Source organism: Trichosurus vulpecula, chromosome 5 (genome assembly GCF_011100635.1).
Source record: "Trichosurus vulpecula isolate mTriVul1 chromosome 5, mTriVul1.pri, whole genome shotgun sequence".
In the NCBI taxonomy this organism is placed as follows: domain Eukaryota; kingdom Metazoa; phylum Chordata; class Mammalia; order Diprotodontia; family Phalangeridae; genus Trichosurus; species Trichosurus vulpecula.
The window spans coordinates 117783886-117799811 of record NC_050577.1 but is presented as its reverse complement, the minus strand read 5'-3'; the positions used below and the strand labels follow the sequence as shown (position 1 = coordinate 117799811).

The following is a 15926-nucleotide window of genomic DNA, read 5'->3' as shown; positions in this document are numbered from 1 at the left end:
TGGAGGTCTCAGCCCAGCCCCAGATGAGAGTCAAAGGGTTGAAACTCAGCCTATCTGTCCAGCTGGCCCATTCTCAGTACTTTATCAGAAAGGGCGGAAAGGCACCAAAGTTTAGGGGACAGGGTCGGGGGTGACCTACCCTGGGACTGAGAGCAGATGGAAGGGGTGGAGCCAACACAGTCAACCTTTGTGGAAGTCAACTGGTCTTCACTGGCCTGGGTTTAAAAGACTTGGGCTCTTTCTCCTTAGCTCAGAATGAGTTTCCTGAGTAGCTTCACCATGAAGGGGCTGCTGGTTCTCAGTGCTGTGTTCCTGGCTGTCTTTGGCAAGGAAGACTTTTCGGGGTAGGTGGCTGGATAGGGGGACAGAAAGGTCAGACCCTCTGTGTTTTAGGAGAGGGAAGAGGCTCTCAGTTCCTGCTTAAAGCCTAGGAGAGACAGGTGGATGGATGAAGGAAAGGAGCTGTAGGAGAGAGGGCCAGTGTGCCCTGGAGAGACAGAAAGATCTATCGATGTCCATTTTCTTAAAGACTGTCCCTTCCATTTCTGAATCAGGAACCACTTCATCTCTCCTTTCTTTTTTGTTTGGTTGTTTCAATCATGTCCTACTCTTTGTGACCCCATTTGGGATTTTTTGGCAAAGATAATGGAGTGGCTTGCCTTCTCCTTCTCCAGCTCATTTTACAGATGAGTAAACTGAGGCCAACAGGTTTAAGTGACTTGCCCAGGGTTACACAGCTAGCCTGAGGCCAGATTTGAACTCAGGAAGACGAGTCTTCCTGGCTCCCAGGGCTGGCTCTCTATCCACTGTGCCACTTAGCTGCCCTCTCCTTTCTTTACCTAAAGGGAAATTTAGGACCGCTGTGGGGAGTCCTACCTGGCGCCAGGAACACAACTTCAGTGTCCGCTGCTCACCAACCAAGAATAGAGTGGAAGCTCACCCTGCCCTGGTGTAGGCAGATAGGGTGGTGAGAGGCTGGTGGTCAGTAAAGAAACTAAAGAGGTAGGAACTAGAGATCCAGGCCATGCCACTAAGTCACCCGCTCTGCCCCTGCACAGGCACCAAGTGCTTCGCATCTCAGCAGCTGATGAAGCTCAGGTAAAGAAGGTGAGGGAGCTGGAGGACCTGAAACATCTTCAGGTAAGAGGGCTGTGGTCTTGGAGTCACCTCTCTGGGAGAAAAACTCTTCCTTCAAGGTCTGAGTATGGCTGAGATATAGAACTTGACCCCGTCCCTGCTGCCTCCAAACCCTCTGTCCCCTCCAGACTCCCACTCCCAGCCCCATCAGCTTCTTGTTTCTATCTTAGAGTTCAGACTGCCCTAAGGAAAAGCCTACCCCTTTGGAGATTCTGGGCCTTTGGAGATGAGTGGGGCCCATGGAGTTAATATCACTGACTCCCCGGGATGGAAATGTATGGGCTGACCCCTCTCAGAAAAATGGACTGCAGAGAAAGTGGCGGGGGGCGGGGGGGGAGGGCAGTGAAAAGAGCACTAAATAAGGGTCACAAGTCTTGGCTCTGCCACTCATTAGCTGCATGTGACTTTGAACAAATCCCTTGACCGCTCTGGCCTGCAGTTTCTTCTTCTTCAAGAGTGAGCGGGTTGGTCTGGAACATGTGAGATCTCTTTCTGCTCTAACATTCTGTAACATAAACACTCTCTCCCTGTGCCTTCTCTGCGTTTGTCATCCATTAAATTGTCAGGCTTCCTTTTCACGAAGCGTTGGAATATTCTCCAGTGCTTTTCTTATGGACAAGACGGCGTAGGCTGATGATAGCTAACTTAAGTGGGTTCAAGACTGGCTGAAGATTAAACCCAGAGAGTAGCCATTAATTGTGCAAGGTCAATACGTCAACGAGTCTCTACCAGAGTTTCCCAGAGCTCTATGCTCGGCTCTGTGAGGTTTAATAATTTTATCAAAAACATGAATAAAGGCATACATATTTGAGGATGAATTCAAGTCAGGAGGTTTAGCTTGCTCCTTGCAGGACAAAGTCAGGATCCAAAAAGACTTCTGCAAACTAGAATATTGGGACAAATCCAATAAGATAAAATTTAATAGGAATAAATATAAATTACAGTTGCTTTTGAAAAGTCAGTCGCACACATACAAATTGGGGGTAGTGTTAGCTAGACAGCAGTTTGTCTGAAAAAGATCCAAGGCTCTCTGTAGGCCACAAGTTTAACATGAATTGATCATGATGTAACGGCCCCAAAATACAAGGCAGTCTTAGGGTGCATTAAGAGAGGAATACTTTCCAGGCCCAAGGAGGTGATACTTCCCTGGTGAAACCGTAGCTGGGGTATTATGTTCAGTTTCGAGAGTCACATTTTAGGAAGAGCATTGGCAAAATGCTCTTGCACCCTGAAGAAGGGTAACCAGAATAGTGAGGCAACAAATAAAAATGAATTGAGGAAGTGGGGATGTTTCTCCTGGAGAAATGAAGCCAGAGGGGAGCCGTGAGAGCTGTCTTCGGATACCTGAAGGGTTGTCATTTGACAGTGGAGTAAGATTTTTCTGCTTGGCCCCAGAACGCAGAACTAAGGACCAGCAGGTGGACGTTCCCGTGATAGATCAAGTCAACAGTCATGCTGCCTACTATGAGTCAGGTACTGTGCCAAGTGCTAGGGGTACAGAAGTGGCAAAGAGTTCTCAATCTAATGGCTGGCACAATAGCCAAGCAAGTGTATACAAACCAGCCATACACAGGACAAATTAGGGGTGATCTTGGAAGGCGCTAGCATTGGGGGGAAGGGGGTGTGTCAAGAAAGGCTTCCTGTTGAAGGCAGGATTTTAGCTGGGACTTGAAAGAAGCCAGGAGGTGGAGATGAGGAAGGAGAGAATCCCAGGTGTGGGGGGCAGCCAAGGGAAAGGCATTGCAGATTGCAGTTTGTTGCAATGAAAAGCTTCCTAAGCAGCAGAGCTACCCCAGAAGAGAATCACTGCTTTCACCCTCTTTAGGGGTCTTCCCGCACAGTCTGTGTGGTCACTATAGTCAGGACTGGATTTTTGTTCAGACACATGTTTGACTCGATAGATGGCCTCGATGATTCCTTCTACCTCTTTTTAAAAAATATCTCTCTCTTCTGCTCCTCTGCCTTTACAAGGGTCCCCGGATACTTCCCTCTCTTTTCTTCAGCCCACCCATGTGCTCCTTTCTTCCCACTCTTGGGTTTCTTCTGTCACATTTTCTGGTTTACTCTCCCTGTTCTGTAGAATCTCCTAGTCCCAGGTCACCACATAAATCACAGTTGCTCTTCTGGCTACTCCTAGCCTGTGATCTAAACCCCAATAAAGGAAATTTTAACCCACACATTCTCCTTCCTCCCCCCTGGTTATGTATCCCTCTCTTTGTCCTGGTGTCCCAGCCAGCACACCTCAGACTCCCTGTGACAGTTACGGCTTTTATCCTGTACAGCTGGACTTCTGGCGTGGTCCCTCCCGCCCCTCCATGCCCATCGATATCCGTGTGCCCTTCCCCAGTGTCCAGGCTGTCAAAGTGTTCCTGGAGTCCAATGGCATCAAGTACTCTATCATGATTGAGGATGTGCAGGTAATTGAAGAATGGGTGCCCATAGGTTGTGAATGGCAGAGGGGAAATCAGCATGGCACCGAAGACCTAGAACTCTGGTCTCTTCATCAGGGGAGATCTCAATTCCCACTTCCCAATCCTTGAACCCTAAGCAAGTGGGAAAGGAAGAACATTTTATCTTTGGGTTATCTTTTGTCCTTCAAGGACATTCAGCCACCCACTCCCAAATACTCTGTTGTCCTATTCCATGCCCTTCAATTATGCATTGACCCGCTCTTACTCTCAAGCCCAACTTTCTAACAAGCTAATCTGACCAACTAACCCTTGCCAAGTAAGGGGATGCCTCCCTTCTTTCCCAAGTCATATATGTACCACTCAACAAAGGCCTTCTGGAAATACTTGTGTTTCTTCACCTACATATGACTCCAGTGCTGGGAATGTCTAATAATGGGATGGGAAGGTGGTAGCATGGCAGGTGAGATATTTGGATGGCCAATGGGCATCATATCCTGCCATCTAGGATGGTGACTACCTGCTACATCCTTGTGTTGGGTCAGCTCAGCTCTTTTGTTGAGCCAGAATTACCCAGTCCTGCTTTTAGCATCTGTTTCCAAGGAGGTAGGGGGAATGGTGGGGAGAATGGGGAGTAGACTCTTTCTTAACAATTGTCTCCTCCCCCAACTTTCCAGACGCTGCTGGACGAGGAACAGGAACAGATGTTGGCCTTCAGGTCAAGGGCAAGCTCCACAGACACCTTCAATTATGCCACTTATCACACGCTGGAGGAGGTGAGGGCCTCTGAGAGACAGCCTCAACCCCTGGGAATGTGCCACTGACTGGGCCCTTGGACACAAAACAGTATCCTCCCCATGTTGCACAAGGCCTCCAGAGATGCTCTCAGATGATGTCCTCAACCCGAGAAATCGGTCTCAGCATAGTTAGAGAGAATGCTGGATTCTGCCAGCAGAAAGACCTGGGTTCAAATTCTGCTTTATACATTTAAAAGTGTGCGGCCATGGACAAGTTAAGCTTCTTGGGCCTCAGGTTTCTCATCAGTGAGATGGGGATAAAACAGCACCTGCCTCAGAGGGCTGTAGTGAGGCTCCAATGAGATAATGTCTAATGTGAACCTAAGAGTGGTATTAACATCACCTATTATCACTGTTATTTTCCTCTCTCCTTCTGAGAGAGGTGTGTGTGTGTGTGTGTGTGTGTGTGTGTGTGTGTGTGTATGTGTGTGTGTGTGTGTGTGTGTGTGTGTGGTCTCGGGGATCTCCGAATGTTGAGTTCAGCTGGGTTTTGTGGCTCCCAGAGGAGTTGGGGATGATACATCTCTCATTCTTTCTTGGACTCGTATCCCTAACCCCTCGAGCAAAGGGCGACATCAAGATGCTTGGCGAAAGAGCCGCCAAGATGAGTGGCACAAAGGAGTTGGGTCCCCGGCAGCCGTGACGGCTCTCCTAGGGTCTAGCAGTAGAAGGAACGCTAGACTTAGCACAGAAGACTGAGCTTCATAGCCTGACTCTGCCACACGCTACCTGTGGAATCTTGAGTGTCTCCGGGAGTCTCGGCTTCCTTTTCTATAAAATGAAGTTAATGATAAAACTTGCACCATCTACCTTGTGGCAGTGCTGGGAGGATCTCATGAGATAATGTAGCTAAGGTGTCTTATAAATCTCAACGCATTCTCACTCTCCTTTCTATGACCTTCTTTATAGATCAACCAATTTATAGATCTGCTGGTGGCTGAGAACCCAAACCTTGTCAGCAAGATTCAAATTGGCAGCAGCTACGAGGGCCGCCCCCTCAATGTTCTGAAGGTACCAGAAGCCTAGACACCCATGTATCCCTACCGCCCCCTCCCCTGCCACCCCCACCGCAGGCACAACCATAACCATACACATAGGTATATCCATTCACGCCCAAAAACATTTGTGTATTCTTAGTCATACAGAGTTAATCATGCACATGTGCAAGTACCCACACAAATACATACACTCCCACAGGTGACTCAGGTATTTCCAGGATGATAATTTTGTTATGGCATATCTTGGGTTCAGATGAAGTCTCTCACTTCCATACTTTCCACATGGGATTTGGAAATTGCACAGAGCCATAACAAGGACAGGGCAACAAGAGTTTTGTCTCAGGACACAAAAATTTGAGGGTGCCAAAAAAAAGATAAGTAATGATTTTGAAAGATAGCATTTTGAACCGACTTGTAATCCTTAGACAGTGTTAAGTGAGGTGGTTTGGGAGGGAAGCAATTGGGGGCAATCAGGAAAGGCTTTGTGCAGAAGATGGTGCTTGACTAGCATTTTAAAGAAAAAGAAGAACTCTACGAGATGGAGGGAAGGAGAGAGTACATTCCAGGCCTGGGGAGCAGCCAATGTAGTCACAGAGATGGAGATAGGGAGTAGAATAGAGGAAGTCACTTTGGCAGGATCTCAGGGTGTAGGATGAGGAGTAATGTCTAATGAGGTAGGAAACATAGTTCAGGGCCAGGTTACAGAGGGGCTTAAAAGTTAAACAGTGAAGTTTCTATTTCATCCTAGAGACGACAGGAAGTCATTGGCATTGGTTGAATTTAGTTTATAGTGAGACTTACTCTTACTCCTTTGGCAGCAGTGTATAGAATAGGCTGGAATGGGGAAAGACTCAATTGAGGCAGGGAGAGTGATTAGGAGGTTGTTGTAATAACCTAGGGGAGTGGTGATGAGGGCCTGATTTAAGGTGGTAGCTGTGTGAGTGGAGAGAAGGGGTCAGATGTGAGAAATCGTGTGATGGCAGAAACATCCAAGCTCTGCTCTGGGGCAGACCCAAGGTTCCAATGTAAACCAGCTCCTCCCAGGAAAGGACCTCTGAATTGCAGAGTAGATTTCATCTCTTTGGGGGCTGTCTGCAGCAGGGATGCCTCCCTCACCCCACATTTTAACCCGTCTGTCCCTTCAGCGATGGCTAAAGGAAAAGCTCCAGAGCTCCTCATCTCCTGTCTCTGTTAAGATTTCATGACTGATTCAGAGAAAAGGGACAGATGTCATTTCAAGACTTCTTGCTGGAGACCACTTGGTCCATGAGGCAATAATGATGCTTCTCTTCATGCTTCCACCCGTGTGGAGAGACATGCAGAGTGGGCTGGCAGGGATGAGACAGGATGGAATAGATGACATGAAATATTTGGAGCACCATCCTGAGGAACAGAAAGCCTAGAATTATTTTGCTTGGCTCCAGAAGGCAGAACTACTTAGATTTAGGCTTGAAGTGTAGAAAGCCTTCCTTAACAATTTGAATGGTCCAAGTGAAAAGGGGGCTACCTGGACAGGATCCCCCTCCTGGAAGCTCTTCAGGGGAGGTTGCATAACAATCTCTTGTTGTTGATGCTGGAGAAGGCTGGGCTGGGCCGGCCTAGGCTGACCCCTGAATACATTTCTGACTTGGAGATTCTGGGATTACTGTTATCATCAGTCACTGCGCTTTGTCCTAGACCTCCCTCCAGAATACCGGGATATTTGATGGGGGGAGGGAAGTTTCCTAGCCCTGAGTGGTTGGCATGGCTTCTGCAGGCACCCCCATTCTGCCGCACGTCTAAGGAAATAGGGCAGGGGAGAGATAACTGAATGTGGGGAAGTTTCTAATACCAGACTTTTCCCTGTAGAGAAGATGGGACTTGGAGCTCAGACCACAGATCTGCTGAGGAAGGCAATCGTTAATTGAGAGACTGTACAGAACTTTATCCTTCTCTTTCTTCTTCAGTTCAGTACTGGGGGAACCAATCGCCCTGCCATCTGGCTCGACACTGGCATCCATGCCCGGGAGTGGGTCACCCATGCCAGTGGAGTTTGGTTTGCTAAGAAGGTAAGACCTGGGGATTGGATTAAGGGGGAAGGAGAATTCATTCACTGTCTGAACTGGGAGGAAGTAATATGGCCCTGGGGTGATTGGCAGACTTTAGGCTCCAAGAGAGTGCCTTACTCTGCTCACCCAAGATTCCATTCCTGCTGGGATCATTACTTCCCGTGCTTTCGGAGGGGCCCAGCAAAACTGGGTACTATTGGTTTCAAGAACAAAGGCCTTGTTAGTCTGAGTCACAGGCCAAGGAGTGAAACTGACTCCTCTCTGACTCCCACTCCTCCCTTTGTTTGGAGAGGAAAGTTGAGGGAAGCTAATTTTTCTTCCTAAGACACCACCCTCTTTGTGTCTCTTATTTTTTTCCCTCTTTCTCCTAGATCATTGAGGACTACGGCCAAGACGAGACGCTCACTGCCATTCTGGATTCTTTGGACATCTTCCTAGAGATTGTCGTCAACCCTGATGGTTATGCCTATAGCCACTCCTCGGTATGGTGCCCTTCCCTTGCCCCAGGTTCCTAGGCTTCTAGGAGGGCTCTCCTAGCTAGGTTTCAGTTCCGTGGTCCCTGGCAAAAGCATAGCCTCAGAAGCCAACAAACTGAGCTGTCCACCTAGGGTCCACCAATCCGTGGAGACAAAGGTTGGACTGGTGTGTCCTTGCCTTATTTGGATACCTCCTACGGTGGCTGGTCCAATCACAAGAGGGTAACCCTATGCTTTCTTCACTTTCTGCCCATCAGAAGTCAGCATGCTCCCTACTACAATCCCATCTCTCTTAATTACTAAATATACTGGATTAATCCCTCCCTCCCCACCCTTCTCTCTACTGCACTAAGTGACAGTATTCTAACTTTCTGGATAGAGCCCAAATTAAAGGGCTCTTTGTGCTCATTTTCAAATCCCACCTACTCCACAAAGCCCTCCCTAATGTCCTGGGCCCAATCTGATCTTCCTCTTTTCTGAAGTACTAAGCATTCATTTATAGTCAGGTGCACTTGACTGAACTCTACATTGTTATCTAATGGTTTGACCTATGTTGATTCTGTCTCCCTAGTTAGGTTATAACTCATCAAGATCAGGGACCATTTCTTTTATGTATTACCCAGCCCAGTCCTGGGCACCTTTGATAGTTGATTGATTTTCCCTTCCTTGTTCCAGAACCGCATGTGGCGTAAGACCAGGTCCATTAATGCTGGATCCAGCTGCGTTGGTGTGGATGCCAACAGGAACTGGGATGCTGGCTTTGGATGTAAGTCAAGATGAGGCTCCCAGGGTGGGATCAATGAATCAATGAATCAACAAGAATTTATTAAGTGGCTACTCTGGGCCAGGCACGGTGCTAGGTGCTGGAGATAGTACAAAGTACAAAGAAAATGAAAAAATCGGGGCAGCTAGGTGGCACAGTGAATAAGTACCTGGAGTCAGGAAGACCTGAGTTCAAACCCAGCCTCAGACACTTGACATGTACTAGCTATGCGACCTTGGGCAAGTCACTTAACCCCAATTGCCCTGCCTTCTAGAACCCTCAAAAAAAAGAAAAAGAAATAATCCCTACTCAGAGGAAACTTACATTGTAATGGGGGCAACAAGCACAAATAAAATATATATGGCACAAGTATAAAGTTTCACAAATACATTTGTTGCTGTTCAGTCGTGTCTGACTCTTTGTGACCCCTTATTGGGGTGAAGGCAAAGAGACTGGAGTGGTTTGCCATTTCCCTCTCCAGCTCATTTTACAGTTGGGGAAACTGAGGTCAACAGGATTAAGTGACTTGCCCAAGGTCATACGGCTAATAAGTAACTGAGCCTCGATTTGAACTCAGTCTTCCTGACTCCAGGCTTAATGCTTTATCCACTGTCCCACCTAGCTGCCCCGTACAAATGCATACAAAATAGTTAAATATAAGGTAATTTAGGAAGGAGAGGGCCAGATGTTGGGGGGAATCAGGAAAGGCTTCGTGCAGAAGATAGTCCTTGAGCTGTATCTTAAAGGCAAGAGGGTCTCTATGAGTCAGGAGTAAAGAACACAGATTTAAAACTGGGGTGGGGGGGCCTCAGTTAAGTTCTTACTATGTGCTAAAACTGGGGATCCAAATACAAGAAACGATGTGGCCCCTGCCCTCAAGGAGTTTATATTCCAGTGGAGGAAGACAATGTATAAAGGGGACTGAGAAGGGCCATCTAGTACCACGGTGTGGAGATAGCTGAGAAGCAACATGGGGGTCAGGTTCTGGGCAAGAAAAGGCAAAGGCTCATCTATCAGAGACCAGCATCTCAGGGACAGGCAGTCCCAGGTTCTAGACCTTTTGTGATGACATGAAGCCTTTTGGGTATTAGGTGAAGCCTATGGAACCCTCCTCAGGATGATGTTTTTAAGTGCATAAGATAAAATGTATAAAATAGTAAAGAAACCCATTAGAGCGAAATACAGTTATAGAAATTTTCTTTTTAAGTGAATGGTGAGGCAGCTTGGTGAAAAGTCGACAGGGCACCGGCTCTGCAGTCAGGAGAGCCTGAGTTCAAATCCGATCTCAGACACTGGCTATGTGACCCTGGGCAAGTCACATAACCCCAATGGCCTAAAAAAAAAAAGTTCATTGAACCCAGGTTAAGAAGCCCTGTTCTGGTCCAATCCTTCATTTTACAAAAGAGAAATGGAGGCTCAGTTAAGTAATTTGCCCAAGGTCATAGTGAGTGACAGAGGAAGGTTTAGAAACTGACTCCAAATCCATTGCTCAGTCTTATGGACAGAACAAGTCTTGTGCAGTGGAATCAGAACTCTGTTCTGAGTGGGGAGGGGTGATGGAAGGTCCACTGCACCGCCTGAAGCCTGGGATTGCTCCTCAAGGAAAGATACTGAGGGAGCAAGGAAATCCCAAGAAATGGAGTGACGATGAAAAGGATGTATGTAGGCATACTCTAGTTTAATCCTGAACAAATCCCCTATCCATCTACAGCACTTATATGGTACCTACCATGTGCCAGGCACTGTGCTAAGCACTGTACAAATATCACCATGAGAATCGGGTGCTATTTTTATCCCTATCTCTCAGATGAGGAAACTGAGGCGAATACGAGATAAAAGGCTTGCCCAAGCTAGTAAATATCTGAGGCTATATTTGAACTCATCATCCTGACTCTAGGCCCAGCATCATTATTCTCTCTCTCTCTCTCTCTCTCTCTCTCTCTCTCTCTCTCTCTCTCTCTCCCTCTCTCCTCCCTCTTCTCTCCTCTGTTCTCTCTCTTTACAAGATAGTAACAAATTTGCTGTTCTGCCTTTTCATTTTTGTTTTTTAAGGATTTTAAAATTGTGTTTTTATCGATGCTCTTTTTTTCATATCTATCACTGCCCCCTAACACACTCCTCTAGCCTCCGAACCTAGCATCATTATTCCAGAGAGAGAGTCATCGATGATCTCTTTGTTCCCTTTCCAACTTGGGCTGTGCTGGATCTAGAACTTAAGCATTACAGTCTCTACCCTCCCAATGACTCACATCTGCCCCTATGAACCCTCCCTATGGAGGTGGTTCCCGTCTCACTCCTTTCAACTTTTCCTTGGACCCCAGACACACACACACACACACACACACACACACACACACACACACACAATAAAAAGATGGACTAAGAGAAGCTACTGACTCTGGTTTTGAAAATGCTAAACCTTGTCTTGTTTCCTACAGTGTCAGGATCCAGCAGCGACCCCTGTTCAGAGACTTACCACGGCGAGTATGCCAACTCAGAAGTGGAGGTCCAGGCTATCGTAGACTTTGTGAATAGCCATGGGAACATCAAGGCTTTCGTTTCCATCCATAGCTACTCTCAACTTCTCCTCTACCCTTATGGATATACCACTGCCCGGGCTGCTGACCAGGCAGAGCTGGTATGTTTAAGCCTCTGCCCAATCCCCACTCCAGCCCTCACCAACCTGTTCAAAGGAATAGTTGTCTTCTTTATAATCTTGATTTTTATATACTGCATGTGCTGAAAATAAGGCATATGCACGTGGCACTTTTCCCTCCTGTTACATCCATGATTCTTCACCAGCTTGATGGGGTATCTCATTTCTTAGTTGGGGAATGAAAGACATTGGGTACCTTATTGTAGATTCCAAAGCAAGGGGTCGAGGTGACCTTTGGGCTCAGGGTGAGATTGCTTCACACTGCCTTCTTGGTGGGGAGGAAGGAGCCTGGCTAACGGAATATTGAGTGTCTACTAAACACTCTGTTGTGGGTCTGCCCACAGAGAACAACCACAGACAAAGGGCTGAAGAAAGCGGATCTGGGGAACAGAAAGGAGCTCTGCCTCTGGGTGGGACTGTCTGGGCATCTGGTTCATTTTGATGCTTCACCTGAGGGAGGGTGCCTCCAGCCTAGTCCTGTCCTTCTCACTGGATGCTGAGTTGGGGTTTCTCCACCAGTCACAAGATTATTATTCTACAGTCACTCTCACTCTTCCCCATCTCTAATCCCAGAGACCCCATGTGTCCTTCGGAGATCTTTAGGCTTCTTCCTGTTATGACCAGTGTGTGTGTGTGTGTGTGTGTGTGTGTGTGTGTGTGTGTGACTCTGTTTTTCCCTCAAGCATGAGCTGGCCAAGACTGCGGTGGACAACCTGTCTTCTCTGTACGGGACCGAGTACGAGTATGGCAGCATTATCACCACTATATGTAAGTGACCCCAGCGGCTCCCACTTACCACTTACTTACTAAAGCCCAGAGGTAAGGTCTTTAGGCTGGGCTCTCCCTGCCCTCAGAGAGTATGCCAGGGGGAGGAAACAGCCCATGGAATGAATAGGGCTTGGGCAGTAGGCACTGGAAACTGGGAAGGTGAGAAGGGTCCTGACCAGACTGACACAGCTATTATAACGAGAAGACCAGTAGTTATTCCCAGTTCCTCAACTCGTAGGCTGATCATTTAGAACTGGGGTCTTTAACCTACAGTCCATGAACCTTAAAAAAATTGATAATAGTATTTTAATATTATTGGCTTTCTTCACAATCCTATTTTATGCATTTAAAAACATTATTGAAACACAGTTCATAGGCTTTGCCAGAGTACCCAGGGGGCCTGGATTAACAAGGTTAGAAACCCCTGTTTTAGAAGCATCTAGTCACTAAGTCATCCCTTCAGCCACAAGATTATTCTACAGTCACTCTGTTTCTTCCCCGTCTCTGGCCCCATAGACCCCCTCTATCTTTAGGCTTCTCTTATTGTAAAGACTATAGCCAAGATTTAGAACTAGGGGGACTTAGAGTTCATAGTCCAACCCCCATGTTTAAAGGCTCAGAGAGATTGTAACTTGTCCGAGATCACATAGATCCTTTGAATCCAGATCTAGTGCTCTTTCCATTCATCACAAGACTTCTTTACCCTTTGGGTATACCCAGTCTTGTATATATGGGAGGCTAGGTTGCACAGTGGTTAGAACACCAGGCCTGGAGTCAGGAAGGCTCATCATCCTGAGTTCAAATCTGGCCTCAGACACTTACTAGCTGTGTGACCCTGGGCGAGTCACTTAACCTTGTTTGCCTCAGTTTCCTCATCTGTGGAGAAGGAAATGGCAAACCACTGCAGTATCTTTGCCAAAAAAAACCCCCAAACACCAAATGGGGTTCACAGAGAGCCAGACATGACTGAAAAGACTGAGCAGGAAGAAGTCTTGTGTGTAAGCAGACGAAGTAGTAGTCTAACCAGGGATGATTTGAGAGAGATCAGAAAGTGTCCCCGAAATATCTCCCCTGCCTGGTTTATAAGATGCTTGAAATTTCACTGTGGGAGATTTATTTCACTGAGATAAAATTCTGTTCCAGGAAGAGTGGTATATGGTGATGAACATCTTAGTGCAAATGAGTCTACAGAAGACCCTTGAAGTGGGGTGGGAGGCCAGGAAGTGAGTGAAAAGTGACAAAAGAGGGGAGAGAGAGGAGGTGAGAAGGTGACAAAACCTTCCTCCCTTCAGAATACAGCAATCAAGGCCTGTCCAATCAGTCAGTCAAACAATGAGCATTTATTCAAAGTGCCTCCTCCGTGGGTGGCTCAGGGGAAGAAGGAAGGGCTTGGAGTCTTGAAACCTTGAGTTCAAATCCTGCTTCAGGTACTAGCCGAGGCTTTTAACCTTCTTGCTCTCAGTTTTCTCATCTGTAAATGAGGATTATAATAGCATCTACCTCATTGGGTTAATGTGAGCGTCAAATGAGATAATATATGTGCATTGCTTTGCAAAACTTAAAGCATTCTAGAAACGCTACCTGACGTTGCCTGCCAGGCACTGAGCTCCATGCTGGAAGGCAAAGGCAAAAATGAAACAGCCCCTGCCCTCATGTTCAGAGATGCTCAGCACGTGTTTGATGGAATCGTGATTTTACCTGAGAGTCACAGGCCCCTTCCAGAGGGCAGAACAGGGCAAGCCCATTCACTGCCGCAAGCCTGTTTCCTTCCCTGCAAAATGAAGGAGTTGGACTAGCGGATCCCTGAGGGCCCATCTGTCTAGTCTGAACCTTCTCTGTAGTTTCCAAGCCCTGTCTGAGTTAGGCTTTGACTCTTTTTTTCATCCAATGAAAAACAAAGTTTATTAAAGTTCCGCCATATTGAGCAGACCCTTGAGAAATTTCAGCATCGGCTAGACTCTTAAGGAACCTGAGCCTTTGTGACCCTTGTATTGGCAAGCTGGCTAGATTGAATCGGAGCCTAGGTTTTGACTCTTACTGGGTCCTAAAGTGAAGTTCTGGTGGCTTCCTCCTCTCTCACCTTCTAAAATTCTGAAGAGAGAGAGAGAGAGAGAGAGAGAGAGAGAGGGAAAGTGGTGTGTCTTTAGCTTGTTTTTTCATTGCCTTCTGGTTTAGTCCCATGCTGACCCGAACCCCATGGATTCAGCAAGTTTAGTAGTCCTAGCTGAAGTGGATATAAGATATAAATAAAGTATTTAAGGAAGTTTAAAGGTGCCTAAAATGGTCTCTCCATATCCCTTAAAATATTAACAGAACCAGTATTTGTCAGTTTCTTGAGGCTTCCTTAGATTCGGGGTCCAACATTTTGAACGGGTTGCTTGGGCAGTTGCTATGCTCCTCTCAGCCAATTAGTTAAGTACTTTCTGAGGGCCCTCCCATCTCTCTCTCTGCATATATATATATATATATACACACATATATATAATATCTGTATATATATATATATCTTTATATATATACATACATATATATTCATTCATATGTGTGTGTATAGTAGCAGCAACAATATACATACATATATATTTATATATCTAGTTCTGTCCCAGGTACTTACTCATTAGGTGATACAAGCGCATAGATCATTGGATTTTGGAGCTGAGAAAACTTGAGTTCAAATCCTGCCTCAGACATTTATCAGCTGTGTGATCCTCGTCAAGTCCCTTAACCTTTACTTGTCTCAGTTTCTTCATCTGTAAAATGGGGATATATATAGATATAGATATAATATAAAGTAAATATATACTGGGGATATAATAAACAAACAAACAAACAAATAAATAAATGAATGAATGAATGAATAAATAAATAAATGAAAATATAAAGGGGGTAATAAAAATGAGATAGCATAGGCTAAACTCTTTGCAAACCTCACAGCGCTACATAAATGATAGCTATTATCGTTTACGTGTTGTCTCTACCTGTCTAAACATTTAAATTTTAAAAACCAACCAACCAACCTATGAAGAACGTGGTTGACTCTTGGGCTGACTTTTTGTTCTCATCACAGATGAAGCCAGTGGTACCACCGTTGACTGGACCTACAACTCAGGCATCAAGTACTCTTACACCATGGAGCTCCGGGACACTGGATTCTACGGTTTCCTGCTGCCTGCCAAGCAGATAGTCCCTACAGCCCAGGAGACCTGGCTGGCCCTTATAACTATTATGGATTATACCCTGAAACACCCCTATTAAGTCAGCCTTGGCTCCTGACCTGGGCTCAAGACCTCCTCCACTGTGGATCCTATGACCAGAGCCAAATAAAGTGACTTAGAATTGAAAGTGACAGAAATGTATGTTCACCTGTGGTGTTTTATTCTGCTGCTACTTTTAGAATTGAGAAAAATCTGGTTTGTTCCTACAGGTTTCATGGGGGACACGTGGGAGGCTGGACTCATTGGCAGAATTCTACGTCTCTAAGGATCAATGCGTTGAATCTGGAGGGGGTCTGTTTTAATTAGACTGTCTCCAGTAGGATCATAGGTCAGATTTAGATCTCTAAGGGACATTTTGATATTTCTCTATCCACTGGTTCCTAAGAAGCCACATGGAGTAGTGGAGTGCCCAACGTGGAGTCAGGAAGTTATTCAGTCATTTCAGTTGTGTCTGACCCTCCGTGATCCCATTTGGAATTTTCTTGGCAAAGATACTGGAGTGATTTACCCTTTCCTTCTCTAGCTCATTTTACAGAGGAAGAGGCTTAGGCAAACAGGGCGAAGTGATTTGCCCAGGGTCATACAGCCAGTAAGTGTCTGAGGCTGAATTTGAACTCAGGAAGATGAGTTTTCCTGATTCTAAAGGATCTATCCACTGCA

The 15926-nt window shown here is 46.2% G+C and overlaps 1 protein-coding gene across 1 annotated transcript; it reads left to right on the top strand.

The window, feature by feature from the left end:
• Positions 1 to 258: 258 nt before the first annotated feature.
• Positions 259 to 15396, top strand: LOC118851538 (carboxypeptidase A1-like). The gene is made up of 11 exons (XM_036761020.1): positions 259 to 344; positions 1059 to 1140; positions 3420 to 3554; positions 4223 to 4321; positions 5252 to 5353; positions 7287 to 7388; positions 7760 to 7870; positions 8540 to 8630; positions 11066 to 11265; positions 11967 to 12051; positions 15119 to 15396. The coding sequence occupies exons 1-11, from the start codon at positions 280 to 282 to the stop codon at positions 15304 to 15306; spliced, it is 1260 nt and encodes a 419-aa protein (XP_036616915.1). The 5' UTR covers positions 259 to 279; the 3' UTR covers positions 15307 to 15396.
• Positions 15397 to 15926: the final 530 nt, after the last annotated feature.